The following is a 20,290-nucleotide window of genomic DNA, read 5'->3' on the forward strand; positions in this document are numbered from 1 at the left end:
ACTCTGGATTTGCCTGTATACATCTGTTTGCCCCTGTGTTGTTTTGACAATTCTATGTTGAATAAGCCCTGCATTTGCATCCGCACTTGTCAGCGTCCCTTCACATTACAGGGTCATTGAGAAAATGTGCTCTTGTGTACATTTTTGAGAAACAAGAAACGTGTGCTTGCGAGCACATATGGCTGCATTTGGTGAGTAAAACGAACACTATGGGGCGGTACCACTGACTGCTTACCTCTGTATAAGATGATTTTTCTGTCGTGACTGCTCAGGCTATGTCCACAATAATACATTCGCGTTTAAAATGCCTGTTTTTTTCTCTGTTTTGGTCTTTCGCCTACACTGCGACTGCGTTTTTAGGAAATTAAAACGTATTCTTTTTTTTAAACGCTGTCCATTGTGCTTGAATTTGATTGTTGATTGTTGAATTTGATTAAATTGCATGTTGCAGTGTGGACTGTTGAAGTGAAACTTAAAATTGATGACGTGTTTTAGTCATGTGATGAAGTCATGAGCAATTCAGCTAACATTGTAGACGACATTGTAAAGCAGATGTTTTGGATGCTGTCAGTTTGACAGCTTTATTAAAGATCAATGTCAGTTGTACTTGCACCATATTGCCTCTCTTTAAAGAGCTGTATTTCATGGGTGAAAGCAGACCACAGTTGACACAATTTGCTGTGACGTTTCTAAGAGATGGAAAGTAAATAAACGGCAGGTGCATATTATGCAGGTAAAAGCGTCTTACATCTGTGTGCATGCGCAGTACATGAACGAAAACGTTTTCAGTTGTTTCAGCCTGATCACATGTGGAAATGTAACTATTTTATGTCAGTTTAGTTGCTAATTCATTCGAATTTGCATGAGTTTAGTCGTACAAAAATATACGATATTAAATATGAGGCTTGGCATCCAACCACACCCTAAAACTCAATGTCATTGAGGGATGAGCAAATCATTCTTAATTGTACGAATGAGATTGTACGAATTTATAGGAATTAGCCACTAAATCAAAAAGTTACAAATTGCCGTGAGCTTGTGTTGGTTGTTTTTGTGTGGATGAAAGAACGAATTGAAAACAATGTTGTGGACATGGAGCATTTTTAGACGAAAACGACAACATTTTAAATGATTCCAGATTAGTGTAGACTTAAGGTCTTTGTACACTAAAGTCCAAAATTTTCATATGCAGTTTTTCATATTTGTATCTGAAAAATTTGTCACATACAAAAGCTTGCACACTGTATTAAGTGTATTAATTAATCCATTAAGAAAAAAAAAAAAACGACATTTTGGAGTAAATTCAAGCAGCGACACTTTGTTTTCCTCTCTCTTCTTCAACATAGTAAAAGAAAGAAGAACAGCTATCACATCAAACTGAAGTACCCGAAGAAAACCCATGCCAACACGGGGAGAACATGCAAACTCCACACAGAAATGTCAACTGGTCCAGTCAGGACTCGAACCAGCAACATTCTTGCTGTGAGGCAACAGTGCTAACCACTGAGCCACCGTGCTGCCCTCAGCAGATTTTATATAGATACAGTATAATTTTGAAAATAATCGATCCAGCCAAAATAAAAGTAATAAGACTTTCTTCAAAACTAAATTATAATAAGCAAAAATGTGAGAAATGAAACAACTTGAACATCACTTGGGAAATATTCGAAAAATAATTAAAAAGTTTCACAGAAGGGCGAATAATTTTGCCCTCAACTGTATGCATGAAATGCCCAGACAATATGCATTGGAAAAATGGACTTTTTGTCTCCCAAAAGAAATAATTAATTCCGTTCTTGCCTGAAACTGAAGTTGTCAGCAATTTCAGTCTTAAATTCCTACCCTAACCTGTGTAGGTTTCTAACAAATGTGCGTAATGCCAGTCAGTGTCTTAATTGGCTGCTTTTGAAGAAAGTCAGCTTTGGCCCTCAAACGCTTCAGTTACAGCTGAGAAATAGAAGAGTTTGGTTTGTGCTGTCAGTATTACAACATGTCAAGAAGACCTGCGTTGTGCTGTGAAGGGTAATCAACTTTGTTTCACTTTCAATGCATGAGAACTCATTTATTCAGATTAACACAGGCGCCATCATTACTGCTCATATCACCAGTTTGTTTACAAATGCTGAGGAGCTGATGAAATTGAGACTTGGATATGCAATTTTTTGGGTGAATTTTTTTTTTGGCTAAATCTCAAATATATACATACAGTTGAAGTCAGAATTAATAGCCCTCTTTGATTTTATTTATTTATTTATTTTAAATATTTCCTAAATTATGTTTAACAGAGAATTTTCACAGTATGTCTGATAATATGTTTTCTTCTGGAGAAAGTCTTATTAGTTTTATTTCGGCTAAAATGAAAGCAGTTTTGATTTTTTTTTAAACCATTTTAAGGTCAAAATTATTACCCCCCAACACCCCCAAACCATTGTTATGCAATGACCTGCCTATTTACCCTAACCTGCCTTATTAACCTAGTTAAGCCTTTAAATGTGACTTTAAGCTGAATACTACAGGGTGGGCCATTTATATGGATGCACCTTAATAAAATGGGAATGGTTGGTGATATTAACATCCTGTTTGTGGCATATTAGTATATGGGAGCTTGTAAATAACTCATGAAAGAATAAAGTTACGTTAAAACCAAGCACACCATTGCTTTTTCTTCTCAAATTCCCAATAGGTTTGTTAAGGTGTATCCATATAAATGGCCCACCCTGTAGTATCTTGATAAATGTCTAGTCAAATATTATTTACTGTAATAGATAAATATAAAGTCAAAGATAAAAGAAATCAGTTATTAGAAATGAGTTATTAAAACTATTATGTTTAGAAATGTGTTGAAACGATCTTCTCTCTGTTAAAAAATTGGCAGAAATATATACTGGGGGGCTAATAATTCTGACTTCAACTGTAACTCACTATTAATAGAAATGCTTTATTGTTGCACACTGCAGGTGTTATATCTTGTTTTGTGTAAAAGACAGAAAGTCAAATAGGTTTGGAACAACTGAAGGGTGAGTAACAGTGTTTCTATTATATGGTAAAAACGAATGGTGAGGGTGTATATACAATATAGGACTCTCTATTATATTTCTTGTTGCACACTGCAGGTATTATACAGTACAGCCCGTAGTACTCCAGTCAGAGTCGCTCTATCATGTTGAAAGATAAGAGACATTTCTGAAGCTGTTCTAGTGTCAGTTTCCATTGCTTTCTTTCTATCACAACAGTCTCCCGAGGGATGCCGGGTCAGAGAACCTCGATCTGCAGAGCTACATTAAACGCCTTTGAATCCAGCACTGTGATCTTACTCCAGACCACACGCTGAGTTTCTGAGCCCTGATGAGCAGGAACGTGACGATAAGACCATGCTAATTCTCCCCCGTCTTATCTCATAAGGACGCTGCGGTGGATTCGACTCATTGCTACAGGAGATACAGAGCAACATGTGTCCACATTTGATCTCTCTACGGATGTAAGTGTGTGCATGCATGATAAAACTGTACGGGCTACTGTACTGTATGCACTAAAGCTAATTGAGTGTGTTTCAGGGTCGAGGAGGGACCACCGAAGCCTGGATTTGTATTCAGCTCACAGCTCTGGTAGAGTCTTGGTTGGGTTGAAGCTTAATTGGTTGCTTGCTTGTCATTTAACTGATGGTTTTTAATGATTTAAAAGTTCACTAGCAATTGCAGCGGTTCCTCTGAGGACATCAGTCTCTGAAACAACACAATGGAATAGAGTTTGGCCTAAATTGTTATGTTTTTGAAAGTAAATGAATTAAAAAATGTAAATATTACATAGGACAGAACGATATTGGAAAACTAATATTGCGATATTTTATTTTTCTGCGCTAAATATTGTGAAATGGTATAAATAGCACTATTTGACGGTTTTCTGTCGAGTCTTAAAGGTCTCGTGAAGTGCTTTGAAATGTGCATTTTTATTCGATGTTTGACGTAATCTCAATCGAAATACGAAGCGAGGTGGGACTGAGTGTAGCTCCTCCCCCTTTTTTTAAAAAGCAGCCAATAGCATTTTGTTTTATTACTGCTCTGCCAGTGAGAGTGGTTGAGCTCAAGCGCATCAAATGAAAAGCAAAACGAGAGGCGTCTTGAAGGGGGCGGGGCACGTCAGATACTAGAGAGCATTTGATTGGTTGTAATTTGACATGAAAAAAACTGATCCATTTAGGCGGAAGTGACAAACTTTACATAATTATATTGGTTTTATATCTTCTAAATGCAAATTTTGTCACTTTTTCTAAAGCACACTAGCTTATAGATATCCTAAAAATGAATAATAATGATGCTAACATCTAAAAAACTTGATTTTAAATTGATGGGACCTTTAACATGCAGCATTCAAGCACAGAAAATAAATAATCACAATGCAAAAAACTTTTCGTTGTCTTATTTCTAGTCCAAATATCTAAATTCTTAGATCAAATAAAAATATTGTTTTGTTTTCACCTTCAGAAGAAATAGGTCAAAATTAAGAATTTTTCTTTTAAACAAGAAAAATGATCTGCTGCTAGGGTAAGTAAAATAATCTTAATTTCACTCTGAAATTTAGATATTTGGACTAGAAACAAAACAAAAATTCCAAGTAAGAAAACCCCTTTTTTTTAATAAATAGATATTGGGCCCTATCATAAACCCGGCGCAAGATGTGTTTGCCCAGCCTGATCTCACGAGAAAACGTAAGTATTTTACGTTTTGACAGTTTAGTGGCTAATTCGTACGAATTCGTACGAGTTCAGTCGTACGAAATTGTACGATTTTAAAAAGGAGGCGTGGCACCTAACCCCACCCCTAAACCCAACCGTCATTGGAGGATGAGCAAATCGTACTATATTGTACAAATTAGATCGTACGAATTAGCCAATAAATCAAAAAGTTATGAATTGCCGTGAGATTGTGTTGGTTTGCCATGATGTGTTGCTATTTTCAGACTAGCACAACCCTAATTTTAATTAGTTTTTTGCCACATTGTTTAAATAGCAAATCCATTTGTGCCACTTTTTGGACTTATGGGTGTTTCGGTTTAGAAAAGAGGTGTGTTAAGGCGCAATGTTGGCGTGTTGCTCTTTTAAGGAACTCTAAGTTTTTTGACCACACTTCGTTATTATTGTTCATTTATTCCATTGCTGGAAATTAGAAGTGAATTTAGAAATAGTGTTGGAACAGATCTAATGTAGGCTAATGGATGTCTTCAATAGAGTGTACAACACAATTTCCTTATCCACAAAAGAGAGAAAGAGAAAGTAAAAAAAAAAAAAAACGAATGGAGGAGGCTCATTCTTTATCTTTTCGCTGCAGATGGTCTGTTTATCTGTTTTCTCGCTAGTGAAGTTTTTCCACTTACAAAGTCACCATATAAATAACAAATGCACCATGGTGCAACGCAACTGACCCTTAAAGGGAATGGAAAATGAAACCCTGATTGGTCAAAACACACCCATAACAATAAGCACAACCCTGTTAGACCATGCGCCAGGGCGCAGAGCATATTTTTCCATACTTAAAATAGCAAAAGTGGATTTGGACCTGCTCTTAATGCTTTGGTCCTTGTGACTTCTTAGACTTTGCACCTAGATTGTTAAATAGAGCCCTTAATCTTTGTTACACCTCCAAACATCATCATTTTTTGTGGGCATCTGCTGTGTAAAACAAATGCTGGAATAGTTGGCGGTTCATTCTGCTGATTTTCTCTCATTCACTGCGCTCTAAGTTTACCAAATTATGACGACTTGGACTCACGAGAAACACAGAAATGAGTCTATTGGATCTAAAAAGGGTCACTTGTTTCTTCTAGATAGCGACAAAAAGCAGCAGTCTCTGCCTTTTAGATCTTAATAAAAAGACCCCCAGCTTGTCTATAATTTCAATAGAGACATTAATAAAGTTTCAAACTGTGCTCTGATTTGCTATGACAACAAAACTGAACATCAAATCAATAGATCTCAATGTGAAGTCAGCAGATACCAACCTTTCTCATCAAATTCCCCTGAGCTGCTCCACATTCATTATTTTGGTAGAAACCTGTAATTTTCAAGCCGATTTATTTCTGTACCTCCATCATTATGGCAGGAGTTGAGAAAGTCTGGAGTAAAGGTGGATATTAAGACAAATATTACCCATGTTATTTTCTTATTACAAGTGACATTTTTCTTCATTTTTTCCCCTCAGGAAGCTAGAGGATAGAATTAAAAGGGAAATGATGCTCAGCAAATCTTAATATAATGTAAAACATTCCAGTCCTTGAAGTAGATTGATCCACAGAGTGCTCCAGCTATGCAAAAATGCATTAAAAATACAGTTAAAAGTGTTTTGCGCTATATAAAATAATGTTTCCTTATCATCATCTACAGAATGGTCTCATTAAAACCATTAAACATTCAAGAAATCTTTTCATTTGATAATAGGTGCTACAAAATCAGCATCAGATTAAAGAAAAAGCTTGTTCAGACTTGTACTTTTGTTCTCTTGGTTCTTTTGATCCAAACTTTTAAATATTATGTTTAGTCCTGGTTTGATTGGAGCTTGTTCTTAAGGCCTAATCTAAAGATACAAAATAATAATAGTAATTTAAAAATAATTATGCATATAGTTTATGAAGGAACTTAAAGTCCACATAAAATCAAAATTAATTCATTAGGCAAGGCAAGGCAAGGCAAGTTTATTTATATAGCACATTTCATACACAGTGGCAATTCAAAGTGCTTTACATAAACAGGAATAAAAGAAACAAGTATAAGAGAAATAAAAACAAACATAAAATGGTAAGAATAAAAATAAAATAAAATAAATAAAAATAAAAGCTGATAAAATGTCTTATAAAAGAATTAAAAAGAAGAGAAAAACATAGTAGTTCGATCTGTCGTACGTGCTCATTCAGTAAAGGCACAGCTAAACAGATGTGTTTTCAGTCTTGATTTGATTGTGCCTAATGTTGGAGCACATCTGATCATTTCTGGAAGCTGATTCCAGCAGCGAGGGGCGTAGTAGCTGAAAGCCGATTCACCCTGCTTTGACTGAACTCTTGGGATTTCTAATCTATTTGATCCTAAAGATCTGAGTGATCTGTTAGGTTTGTATTCAGTGAGCATATCTGTAATGTATTGAGGTCCTAGGCCGTTTAGTGATTCATTTTAATGTATTCATTTTCCTTCAGTTTAGTCCTTGATCATTCACCGGCAGCGAAATAACCTGCCGACTACTCTGGCATATGTTTTACACAGCAGATGCCCTGTTTTGGTAATCTTTAGTTAAATTCTAAATTCTATTTGATTCCGCCCTGGAACTGCAGTTCTTTTTCTGATGATGTCAGTTTGATGGCTTGGGTGAAATGTATTTAGCCACACCCCTCCAGTTGTTAGTTTGCTGTTTGTCACGTGCTGTTTCTTAAGTCCAAGAATGCAGAGAATGGACTTGTGTTCTTGTAGAGACCGGTCTTGCCAAGTTACCTCGGACAAACGAATTGGGGAAATTACGAGAACAGAGAACGCATCTTGTGAGAAATGAGATGCTGCGTTCTTCCCTGGTTCTTCCTGATGGTCACATTACCTTCACACATTTTTAATGGAAAATGATTTAAACATTGCAGCGTTCATACAACGATTTATTGTTTTTCCCCTTTTATATATATACTATGCATAAAAACATTGTCAATATATGTTGCACAATATAAATAAAACTAATTTTAACACGAATTTCAGCAATAAACACCCCAACAACATTTTCATGGTAATGTTTACTTTCACTGTCTCATTTATGGAAACTCCTGAGACAAATAAGTTCTATCTCTGAACTGTAATTATAAATCTATATAAAATGCTGCGCTTCCCACATCCTTTATTCAGCCACAATGACTATTGGGACTTCTCAAGCGAGTTCAGTGCTCAAGTCTGCATCGATGAGTCCTCGATTTTAAAAACACATCGGGAACTTTCACACATCTTCCGTTCTTGCGGTCTTGAGTGGAACTGAACTTTGGCAGTCGATGATGACGTTACACGAGAACACAAGGACAGAAGAACGCTGAAGAACGTATATTGAGAAACAGTCTCAATCACCAGTGATCTAGTCCATCCTGTTCCGTTCATTACCTGGACTATAAAGTCACCTCTCATTTGCACACACATTGCTGAGTCTTGTTCACTGTTTGTAGAATTACGAAGCATTTATCCTATCTACTCATTCCGTGTTTGATCATTTCCTGGTTTCTCCGTTCTTGATTTTTTTTTTGGCCACCTGTACTAAAAACTCCCCTGTTTTTTTTGACTACCATATTGTATAACCTGTATGCTACTGTTTGATTTTGTAGTTGACCACTGCCTGGACGATTATTTTTTGTTAATAAAACCTGCATGTGGATCCTCTACTTCATCGCCAATGTCTATCATTACACTGTTAGTGAAAGATCAGAGCGCCAAAAAAAAAATATGTGGCATGCTGTCCCAGGAGAGAGCCCTAATGTCATAAGTTCCTTGAGCCCGGTGCTTCCTCCCATTTGCAGGGCGAGAGGGGAGTTTGAGCTCAGGTAGGTCTTGTGAACTCTCCCCTCTTTGTTTAGAGCTGATGACAGGTTATGATTTGCTACGTAGAGATATACTGCTGGTTGTGAGCTCGATTATAGTGCTAATTTAGATTTTTTGGACTGTAGGAGGAAACCGAAGAACCCAGGGAAACCTACACGAGCACGGGAAGAACATGTAAACTCAAACCAGTGACGTTCTTGCTGTGAGGCAACAGTGCTAACCACTGGCCCACTATGACGCCCTATAGAGAGAAAGGTGGAGTAGAGGTGGAAGGGAAATTCTTCAAGACGAAGATAACTGAGGTAAGAAACTCTGGTTTTTTATAGTGAGTTAGGAATCGTCTTATTGGTGAATCATGCATTAGCTAATGCAAAACCAGCCGTCATCATCACATGCTCCTCTCAAAATTAGTTTATAAATAAACTTCACTAAAAGTATGCATTAGCTTCTGCTTCATGTACCAAACCCTAAGAGTATTCTGGGCTTGATTAGCATTCGATTCTCATCAGTCAGAAACTCATGAAGTGCTTAAAAAATGTGTAAAGGAGTCAAAGCAAACCCAGGAATTCAGGGAATCAATTAACTGAACCAAATCTGCAATGTGGGAACGCATCCTTAATTATTATTTTTTTTGAAAAACATGAAATGGATCTTGTATTGCATTGCTGAAAAAAATATTTCTATTTTTGCTTTAGATGCACACGATAAAACAAATCTTGCTGCCTTAAATTTGTTTGTTGAATCAAATAATCTTTTTTTCTAGTCATCTCAATTTACACCAATCAAACTGACTAAAATATTAAGTTAAACTTTTTAAAATGTTGAAACCTGATTAGTTTAATAAATTAAGTTAAAGCAACATAAAAATATGCTGTCTTGACTTTTTGTCATTACATTTTTTACAGTGCATGTATACAAAATGTGCTGGTTGTTCAATCTACGTCTTTAAAATGAGCTGAAACAACCCAATTCTTGAGATATTTAGGGGACAACTTAACTGTTTTATGTTCAATTCACTTAAATTTGTTAACTTAATCGATTTGTGTTGGGATAAACTAGTCCATGAATTAAATTGAACTAAACTGAAGTTCTACGCTGAAAACTGGACTGACACATTTTTAATTTACAAGAACTTTCATGTTAAGCTGCTTTTACACAATCTACATTGTAAAAGCGCTATAGAAATAAACTTGAAACCCAGCATTTTACAGTCTACACATTTTCACAACCCTGTCTTATTATTGATATGTATACATTTCTGGAGATCGTGAAATACGTCTCAGAAGGTATGTTTTTTTTTTGTCGTTTTTGTTTTCGCGAATCCACCGGAGGCCGCTGTGTGCACTTTTTCAGATCTCAAATTTCTCTCATGAGTGCCATTCGCACCTGCTGTTCTCCCATAAATCCACCAGAGGCCGCTGTTGACTGACTGACCGACCAACTGATAATCCCATCCACCTCATTCCCTAAACCCAACTGGCAAGAGTTTTCAAAAGCAATGCAGAAAAAGAAAAGCCCTCGTGGCAGCCTGATTTTTACCACGTTTTCAGATATTACAACTTTCTCACCCTGGTATTTATTTTTGTTTATTCCTGTTTATTTTTTCTTTTGTTTTACCTGCCTTCTGGAACCATTCTTCGGCACACTCGATCCCCGTCTTCAAGGTCAACTCCTCTCTGCATCTGAAGTCCTCTGACGTACATGGTGAGCCACTGGGCACACTGGTAACAGCGGAAAAGCCGTCCACACAGAGGTAAGCGGTCAGCTGGTAGTGCAAAAAGAAACAGAAGCTGTCAGTGGCGTCATATCGCCCTGTAGCGTTCGTTTTAAAGACTAACTGTAGCCATACTTATCTCTGGCTATATAATTTGTGCTCTCCAGAAACGTATGCTGGGGTACGTTTTCACAATGAGCTTGTGTTGCGTTTTCAATATGTACCTTCCGTAAGAACACCCCTTATCCATACTAAAATCCCATTAATATTCTGCTTATTGTTCCTATCCTTTAATTAGAAGTCTGATAGAGTCTAAGTTTGAACTTTTGGGCTAGTCAGCAATTGTTCTCGGTTTATCAATCAAGCGCTAAGCAGTTATGAATGCTGAAATGTTTACAGTCCAGGGGTTCATCGCTATAGGAGGTCCCGTGGAGGAACAGCTTGTGTGGGCGCACCGTCTTCACAGCTGAATATTCCTCTGTGATTAATTACGCCTTTTCAGAGAGCCGAAATTTCTGCCTCATAATTCCTGAGCCAATGTCAGCGCTGACGTTATCTGTCAAGGATTTTTCTTTCTCTTTTATGCTGAGGTCGCAGTCTTAAGGTGGGAGCAGTTAAAATCTAATGGACAATCCGTCCTCAAACTGTGCGCTTGTCTCACTCACACACACACTGATTGACAGAAAGACAGCACTCGTTTGCAAACCTCCCGACCAAAGAGCTCATAAAACGAGACGTGTTCCTCAAACTCTTCCTGATTTAACAGTGTCTGCAAATTACTCGCTCACTTTACTTTTGAAAGACATCCAATGAAGCTGCTTCGGCTTTCGTTTTCATTAAAATGACAGCTCTACTATTACGAGGTAAATACCTTTTATTGCAAACATGTTAGACTTTGCCACACTTTTACAGTTATTTTCTGCAAAAAAAAACACAGTTCACTACTGTTTATGCACTGCATTGTGGGTAGTTGTAAAAGATTACAGTAACTTATATTAGGCATATTAGGAATTTGAAGTATTCTACTGTATTTAAATTATTCAAGTACTGCTAATGTAATGGAAAAAAAGATCAATAAACAACTTGTATCACAAAATGTATTTAAAATGGATTATTGAATAACAATTACCTATGTAAACCATTTAAAATGGATATAATAACAATGAATAATAAAAATACAGCTGTAATCTCGTCACTTGTTTGTAATTAATTCAATAGTAAATGCTAAAAAGATATTGTAGTGCTAGTTTAAAATTTAAATAACAGTAAAAGTACTGTAAAAATGGTCATACTGTAAAACCAAAATGTGCTAAAGGGCAATTTACCATATAGAGTAGTTGCAGTAAGGCGATTTTACTGTAAAATTAAATTGCGGTAGGGCCCTGCTACTGTAAAACACATTTACAGGTAAGTTACTGTAAAGGGGCAGTTGTGCTAAATAGCTGTAAAAATTGTCATACTGTAAAATCTAAATGTGGTAAAGGGCATTTTACCACAAAAAGTAGTTGCACTAAGAACATTTTACTGTAAAATGAAACTGCAGTAGGGTTGTGCTACTGTAAAACACATTTACAGGTAAGTTACCGTAAAGGGGCAGTTGTGCTAAATAGCTGTAAAAACTGTCATACTGTAAAATCAAAATGTGGTAAATGGTATTTTACCATATAAAGTAGTTGCAGTAAGGCGATTTTACTGTACAATTAAATTGCGGTAGGGCCCTGCTACTGTAAAACACATTTACAGGTAAGTTACTGTAAAGGCCAGTTGTGGTAAATAAAAATTGTCATACTGTAAAATCTAAATGTGGTAAAGGGCATTTTACCACAAAAAGTAGTTGCACTAAGAACATTTTACTGTAAAATGAAACTGCAGTAGGGTTGTGCTACTGTAAAACACATTTACAGGTAAGTTACCGTAAAGGGGCAGTTGTGCTAAATAGCTGTAAAAATTGTCATACTGTAAAATCAAAATGTGGAACATGGCATTTTACCATTAAAAAGTAGTTGCGTTAAGGATATTTTAGTGTAAAATGAAATTGTGGTGGTGCCCTGCTACTGTAAAACACATTTACAGTTACTGTAAAGGGGCTCTTGCTTACAGTAAGTTACTTCAAAATTACAATAAAATGTCTAAAATGTAGTGTGCATAAATGTTGGGTTACTTAAAAAATGAAGAATAACATCATTACAAATGTGTTTAAACTACAGTAACATTTTGGATTATGTAACATCTCACAACAGTTACAACTGGCTTATTACCTAATATATCCTTAATATATTAACTGATTATTAGCACTCACAAAGTATTATCTTAGGACGGCACAGTGGCTCAGTGGTTAGCACTGTCGCCTCACAGCAAGAGGGTTGCTGGTTTGAGTCCTGGCTGGGTTTGAGTGTGTGTGTGTGTGTGTGTGGGGGGGGGGGGGTATTTATGTTTATTTAACTTTTTTCTTTGCTCTATTGTAATTATTCTTGCAATTACATTTGTTATACATGATTCACACCCTTACAAAATCAACCCAACTACACTTTAACCCAACCCAATCTAAATTAATGATTTTTTCACAAATAGAGCTATTCAAGCCATCTGGTAAAATTGTATTCATATCTCAATGTATATCGCGGCAAAACAAATATTGCAATATCAGATTTTTGTAATATCAGATTTTTCCAGTATCGTTCAGCCCTAAACTAGAGCATTAAAAACTGTGTTTTTGGCCTTTTTTTTTGCACAATACACCAAGCTATGTATTTGAATTTTGGCATTTCAGAGTTTTAATCCGTAATTAATAGCGTATATAAGCTTGCCAAATGCTTGTTTACTGCACTTCTGCCATGAAACATTTATTTTATATAATGGAGATCGAAAAGGCGCAGTTTGAAAGACAGAAATCCTATTAAAGTCTGCTTTATGAACAGCATGTATTTTTTTTTTCAGTACAAAACAGTCATTAATTGTTGTTTCTCTTAATCAACTGCTTCACTCCTCTAGACATCTAAATTATGTTTGATAATATCATTTCAATGTATTTTTCCCAATGTTCTTTTTGATATTTGTATTTTCTTGCTGTCCAATACATCTAAGTTCGGGCCTCTTTCCAACAACGATGAGTCAGGGTTTTATAATCTTTTCCTGAACTTGACTTCTTAAGAAGGCTTAAATCTAGGCCTTAAATCTATCTGGCCGTCTTTAATTATTCTGTTATCGTAGAGTATCAAATCTCCACTGAACTCAATGTCCTGTACAGCATATTGAGCGACTAAAAAGTCAGATTTCATTATATGCTCCAAATTGTGTACTGCTCTTGTATACATTATTGTTGATCCAAAACAATATTCATTTAATCGAATTAGATTTTAGGGGTCGGGCAAGGCTGAGAGTCATAGGGGCTTATCTACAACACTTTCAAATCTATCATGTTCATTTTATGGGTAGTTAACTGGTTGAGTGCATCTCGGAAATTACCAAAAATGCTCATTTTTTTTAAAGCACAACAAAGCACTTGAAAACTAGACCAATTTTAGCATTATTTTATTTGATGTAGTCATTTTGCACACTTTCACAATACAGTCAGTTCCTGCCTTCAGTTTTTTCATTTTTTTTTTCTCATATTTTGAACTTTTAGATTCAGCCAGAAGTGGATGTCAGTGGCGCTCCATGCTTTTCGGATAACCTTGCCCTCCTTAAATTGCATGTAGGCAGGCTACTGTAGGAACAGCTATTGACCACTTTTGCAAGTCAGTCAGTGGGTAGCTCATGACCAAAATAAGCTGCAGAATGGATCAGACCTTATGACAACAAAACGCAGATATTGTTCTAGGGATTGTTTATGAATGCTGAGTGATTTGACATCCTACTGTTTCCAAGAGCACTTGTCTTAAACTGAAATAGCAGTGTATTCAGACTAACATAGTACATATATATGGTTGCTTACAGAATGCATTGCTTTCGATATATATAGTAAATCTGAATTTTCAAAGCTGATAATGTAAAATCAGGGTAGAAAATCTGAGCATTAAGTAGACCCTTTTATTACAATTGTATAACCACTGGTTACAAAAGAGATATGCAGGAGAGCATCTCTGAACACACAACCTTGAGGTGAATTGGCTAAAGTGGCAGACGACCACACCTTTTGCCGCTCCTGTCAGCTAAGAACAGGAAACTGAGGCTACAATTCACACAGGCTCACCAAAACTGGACAATAGAAGATTGGAAAAGCGTTGCCTGTTCTGATGAGTCTTGATTTCTGCAGTGACATTCGGATGGTAGGGTCAGAATTTGGCGTCAACAACATGAAAGCATGGATCCATCCTACTCTATATCAACAGTTCAGGCTGGTGGTGGTGTAATGGTGTGGGGGATATTTTCTTGGCACACTTTGGGCCCATTAGTTCCATTTCAGCACTGTGTCAACGCCACAGACTACCTAAGAATTGTTGTTGACCATGTCCATCCCTTTATGACCACAGTGTACCCATCTTCTGATGACTGCTTCCAGCATGATAATGCGCCATGTCATAAAGCTTGAATAATCTCAGATTAGTTTCTTGAACATGACAATGGGTTCACTGTACTCAAATGGCCTCTACAGTCACCAGAGCTCAAGCCAATAGAACATCTTTGGGATGTGGTGGAACGGGAGATTCCAACAAAGGCTCATTCTGTAAACGTAGCCCTACAGACGTTTCTAAAGACCGCAAATTACGTAGCCGGAGGTACGTATGGCTGCGTTTAATAAAAAAAAATAAACAAACGCTACAGGGCGGTGTGACGGCGTTCTCTTTCGTGCTTACCAGCTGACGCTTACCTCAATATGGACGCCATTCCGGCTGCAACCAGTTTGTCCCGTTGGCGTGCCATGTACGTCGGCGGACTTGAGACGCAGAGAGGAGTTGACCACGACGACGGGGTTTGAGTCTGGTGAAGAGCAGTTCCAGAAAGCAGATAAGACAAAAACAGAATCCAAAAAATAAAACAAACAAGTGAATAACAGGGTTAGAATGTGGTAAAATCTGAAAACGTGGTAAAAAACATCTGACAAAGGCTTTTATTTTTTTGGACTGCTTTTGAAACGTGTTGGTTGAGTTTAGGGAAGTGGGTGGACGGGCCAATCTATAAAATTGGTTGTGTTTAGAGAAGGGGGAGTGTGGGTCAGTTGATCGTTCGCTCAGTCGGTCAAAAAGTCAGTCGACAGCGGCCTCTGGTGGGTTTACGCGAGAACAGCAGGCACGAATGGCACTCACAAGGGAAATTTGAGATCTCAAAAAGCGTATACAGCGGCCTCTCATGGATTCGCTTAAACAAAAACTGCAGAAAAACATGTCGCCGGGCGTATTTTGCGGTCTCCAGAAACGTTTTCAGAATGAGCCTGGGTTGGAAGATTTGCACCATGGATGTGCAGTCGACAAATCTGCAGCAACTGGGATGCTATCATGGCAATATGGATCAAAATCTCTGAGGAATGTATCCAGTATTTTGTTGAAACTATGCCACGACTGTTTAAGGCCGTTCTGAAGGCAAAAGGGGGTCCAACCTGGTACTAGTAAGGTGTACCTAATAAAGTGGCCGGTGAGTGTAGATGATCATTAGAAAAAAAAAAAAATATATATATATATACATATATTTTAACGTTTTATAGGCCATCTTTATTAATTGATTTCTTTGTGAATAAACAAGATTAAGTGTACTTGTTTGAGGTTTTATAAAGGTTTGCCACAAACTTGTGTTCATTAGGGCAGCATTGGTCGACTTTTAGTTAAGGGTTTTCTTTTACTCATCATTGCAGCGTTAGCAAGCTAACGTGGTTAAGAATATTTTGGCTGAATTGTCAAACTGACATCAACAGAGAAAGACTGCCACTCCAAATGCAGAAGCAAATGGTCAGACTTTGATTAAAGATTACCAAAAATTACCCCCCCCCCCCCACACACACACACTGAATTAACTTGCACAGATCAATTGGTCACCTAAAGCAGTGGTTCTCAAACTTTTAAACCAGCGACCCCCACTGTGAGATCATCAAGAACTCGCGACCCTCCACTACCAAAGTATATATGAACAATAAAAATAGCTTTTTTTTTTAAAGCTGTTCGCAATATACATTACAGGGTTCGAAATTAACATTTTTGCTTGGTAACACTGGTGCTTCTAACTTTAAACATTTAGGCGCACCAGCCAAAATTTAGTGGCACCCACCAATTATCGCTGTTACTACAAGTTTAATAAACAGATTTATTGCATTTTGAAATCAACAATAATCAAAACTAACAAGCTAAAAAGTATATATGCATGCGTGTGGAAAATATGTCTCTATGAAATCCTGTTATCACAAGAAAATACATTTTTGTAGCATAATTGAGTGACCAAAAGATATCACGGACGAACCGCTCACCGGCCCTGCACACTGCTTGACATGAATTCATTAATGAATCTGTTAACGATAACTGTGCTGTGTTCTCACGCCTGGTGTCTGATATTGCACAGATGCTTTTGACATATACCTTATTATGTGCATACGTCATTTTAATAGCAATACCGCTCTTTTCATGAGCTGCAATATTAGTTTAATCTTAGTCAGTGCAAGCCCTTTTGCGATGGTGTATAAGGTGTTAACTTTTACATATAGCAGCCACTTGTACGGCTGACAGCATCTGGCGATTAAATAAAGGATTAAACAGAAACTCTCGTGCTTAAAATGTGTAGATTCAGTGGCAAACTGTTACCTGAAAATTCCGTCCCACAGACTTTACAGTGAATGCTTTAGTTATTTTCATAGCAGACTTGAGCCCAATGGAAGTCTTTTATCCACTCTTCAAAAAGTGTAGATGGTGGATTAACATTCACCACATGATCAGTAATCAGATGTGCCATTATTTGTAGCTTTAGGTGTTTCTAAGTCAAAATCTGTCAGTGTTGTTTTCATTCTCTCATCTTCAGCACTTTACATTTTCGCGGTTGTAGCTCCTGTCATCTGAAGACAGGAGGCGTTGACTGAGTGATTGACAGCTGATTTTAACCAATCATTCGTGTTCAGTTCTTAGAGCAGTGGGCCAATAAGAAGAGCGCGAAGGCGGGGCAAGCGTTGAAGGCTTTGTTTACTGCGGCAAGTTGACATGTCAACAGTTTTAAACTGTTCCTGAGCGCTGCGCTTCAAGTACAAAGATGCATTCTGCCTGAATGTGTCCTAAATACTTTATGAATTTATCAGTAATATCTTTTTAAAAATCTGAAAATATTAGCTTTCACTTGTAATACTGAAAAATATTTATTTTAATCACTGAAAATACACAATTTTTAAATCACTCTCGCGACCCCTTGAAATTATTCTGCGACCCCCAGTTTGAGAACCACTGACCTAAAGAATAACAAGATCGGCTAGCAAAATACCCTGATGAAAAAACAGCATTTGCTGGTAAGGTATGTTTTGATGCTGATTTCAATGCTGGTCTTGCTGGTGTTAATGCTAGTCAGGACCTCCACTAAGACCAGCAAGATTGATACCAGCAAGACCACTAATAAAACCAGCATCAAAATTTACTTATGCTGGCTACATTACCAGCATAAACAAGACTGTAAATTTTAAATTTCGCGCGCTCGTAAAATTCAAATATTAACGGCCATAACGGCCATTTTTGTTAATCGATGTCTTATACGCCTATAAAAATAATGTACATGATCGAGTATTTATAAACAATTTCCGCAAACAGATCGTGTTCGTCAAAGAAACAAGAACGTTAGGTAGATTAAAATAGAGTTTTATCAAATTAAATAAGGTTGATTACTTCCTTATGACATTTTACTGCTTTAACAACCCTACATTATACGGAGACCACTGAATTAACCTTCGTTTCGAGCTGTAGTGCAGTTTTATGAAACGAATATGTTTTTCCTGACAGGAATGCTGATCCACGAACCTGTCCTAAGTGTTCAAAGGCTGTCCATGACACTATAATGCAGTTGTTGAGAGGTCGCGTGGGTTGTTGCGGGAAGCCTGAAGGTATGAGCAGGAGAGCGTTTACCCGAGACGGGTTTGTAATTACCTGACTTGCCGGTGACGTGTAGAAGTACAAGGGAGAAAAAAGGGAAAAAAGAAGTACAAGGGAGAAAAAGAGAGAGGGAGAGAGTGGATGGATGGAGGCGGAGCGCAGGAGCGTCTCTTTCTCTCTCAGTTCCTCGCAATCACAGTGACGGACATCCCGCATCCGAGCGCACTGGACTCGTAAGTTGTGACGATTTCTTCAATGTAAAATCCACTTTTTAGCTCTTTCATGAATGAATGTGGAACGTCAGAGGTTACGTGAGTAGTTTTATATTTGATTTGCAAGCGTTTTTTCGCTGTACTGCACTGGAAAAGTGAAAATATGCAGCCTTTACTGTATGGAGCTATGTCAAAACGATGTGGGTTTTTAAAAATTAGTTTAGTTGGTGTTACTCAACGTAGTCGTTGATTCATTCATTCATACGAAGCAATTTTTTAAATCAGTCATTGTAAATGGTATCACTTGAAACGCATTTAGGTTTAAGGATATGTGCAGTACAATTGGGAATGAATATTTAAATGGATAAATGTCACGACTAGTTAATTATTTTTATTGAGTTTAAGTATTTTGCGTTAATCGTATTAACTTATGTATTATTAATTTATATTCATTTGAATGTGGAAAGTATGACTTGTAAATGGGTTTTGATTTTTTTCATTATTTATATTGGTTTTATGATATGTTAGCATTATGCAACAGATTCATACAGCATTCACGGATTTTGTAAGCACTGTTGTTAGTCTACACGTGCTGATTTTAGTATAGATTTCTATTTCTGTGAAGAGTATGTAATGAATCTCGCAGGAACAACTTGAACTGGAAGAACTGCGCTGTCCGTGGTGCTGAAACCATGCAGACTGAGGCATTTTAATATGTAGAGAAGAGTGTAATTCTTTCCCTCATCTTTTGCTTTTCAGATTAACATAATGTAGTCAGTTCTTGAGCGAATAGATTTCAAGTTTTGAGACTCCGTCCACTCATCCTGAAATGTGCAATGGACAGTTGCTGGCTCGACTCTGTAAGCAGTATGCCTTAAAGAATGAGAGTCTTAGGGAGGAGGACTGTTGAATTGATGATGCGTGGAGATGGACAATGGAGGACCCGCAAGACTGCGTGACAAGCGGGTCAGTGCTGGTTTGAGTAAGTCATAAAACGAGGAGAAACACACCCTGAAGCCATGGGGATACGACATCTCCTACTTCTATTGGTCTATCTAGACCCACTCTGCGTCCTGAGCGCATCCACAGCCAAGAGGAGCAAACCACCTCCAAAAAGACCTCCAAAAGTTAAGGAGGTCAACAGCACGGTTGCACCAACAGTGGCGCCCCGACGGATCACCCAAGTCCAGGCACCCATCATCGGCGATCATGACACCTGTCTAGGCTACTATGATGTGAGTGGTCAGTACGACAAAGAGTTTGCCTGCAACAACACTGACCACCGGTACTGCTGCGGGAGCTGCTTTCTGCGCTTCTGCTGTCCCGTGAAAGCCAAACGACTGGATCAGAGAGTCTGTACCAACTACAACACACCCGACTGGATCAAAACCCAACCGCCTTCACCGGCACCCACAGGGGACACATATGACCCTGCACTGGACCAGACCAACACCACCGTCTACATCACCTGCGGGGTCATCGCCCTCATCATCATCCTGGGGATTTCTGCCAAAGTGGCCTACGATAAAGCCACCAGACCACCTCAAGAGATGAATGTCCACAGGTGAGTCCAAAAAAAAGAGGTTTAGGTTAAAGCATCACCAGTAGATTGTAGAGTTACGCTTTAGTCTAAGTACCAATTCCCTCTCTTAACTATTGGCTTATTACATGCCTTATTAAGATAATGGCTGTTTATTAGTACTTATAAAGTAAGCTCTTATTCTAGTTAGTTAGTTAAGTATATTTGTCCCTATAGGGAAATTTCATTTCACATTTGGCATATATATATATATATATATATATATATATATATATATATATATATATATAT

The 20,290-nt window shown here is 37.5% G+C and overlaps 1 protein-coding gene across 1 annotated transcript in view; it reads left to right on the forward strand.

Moving 5' to 3' along the window:
- The first annotated feature begins 18,409 nt into the window (after nt 1-18,409).
- Nucleotides 18,410-20,290, forward strand: part of LOC130220629 (protein shisa-6) — a 444,723-nt gene continuing 442,842 nt past the window's right edge. Inside the window, exons 1-2 of the mRNA XM_056452846.1 lie at nt 18,410-18,480; nt 19,219-20,023. Coding sequence (XP_056308821.1) covers nt 19,479-20,023 — 545 coding nt within the window. The 5' untranslated portion in view covers nt 18,410-18,480; nt 19,219-19,478. The remainder of the gene's footprint in view (nt 18,481-19,218; nt 20,024-20,290) is intronic.

Source organism: Danio aesculapii, chromosome 3, assembly GCF_903798145.1.
Source record: "Danio aesculapii chromosome 3, fDanAes4.1, whole genome shotgun sequence".
Classification (NCBI taxonomy): Eukaryota; Metazoa; Chordata; class Actinopteri; order Cypriniformes; family Danionidae; genus Danio; species Danio aesculapii.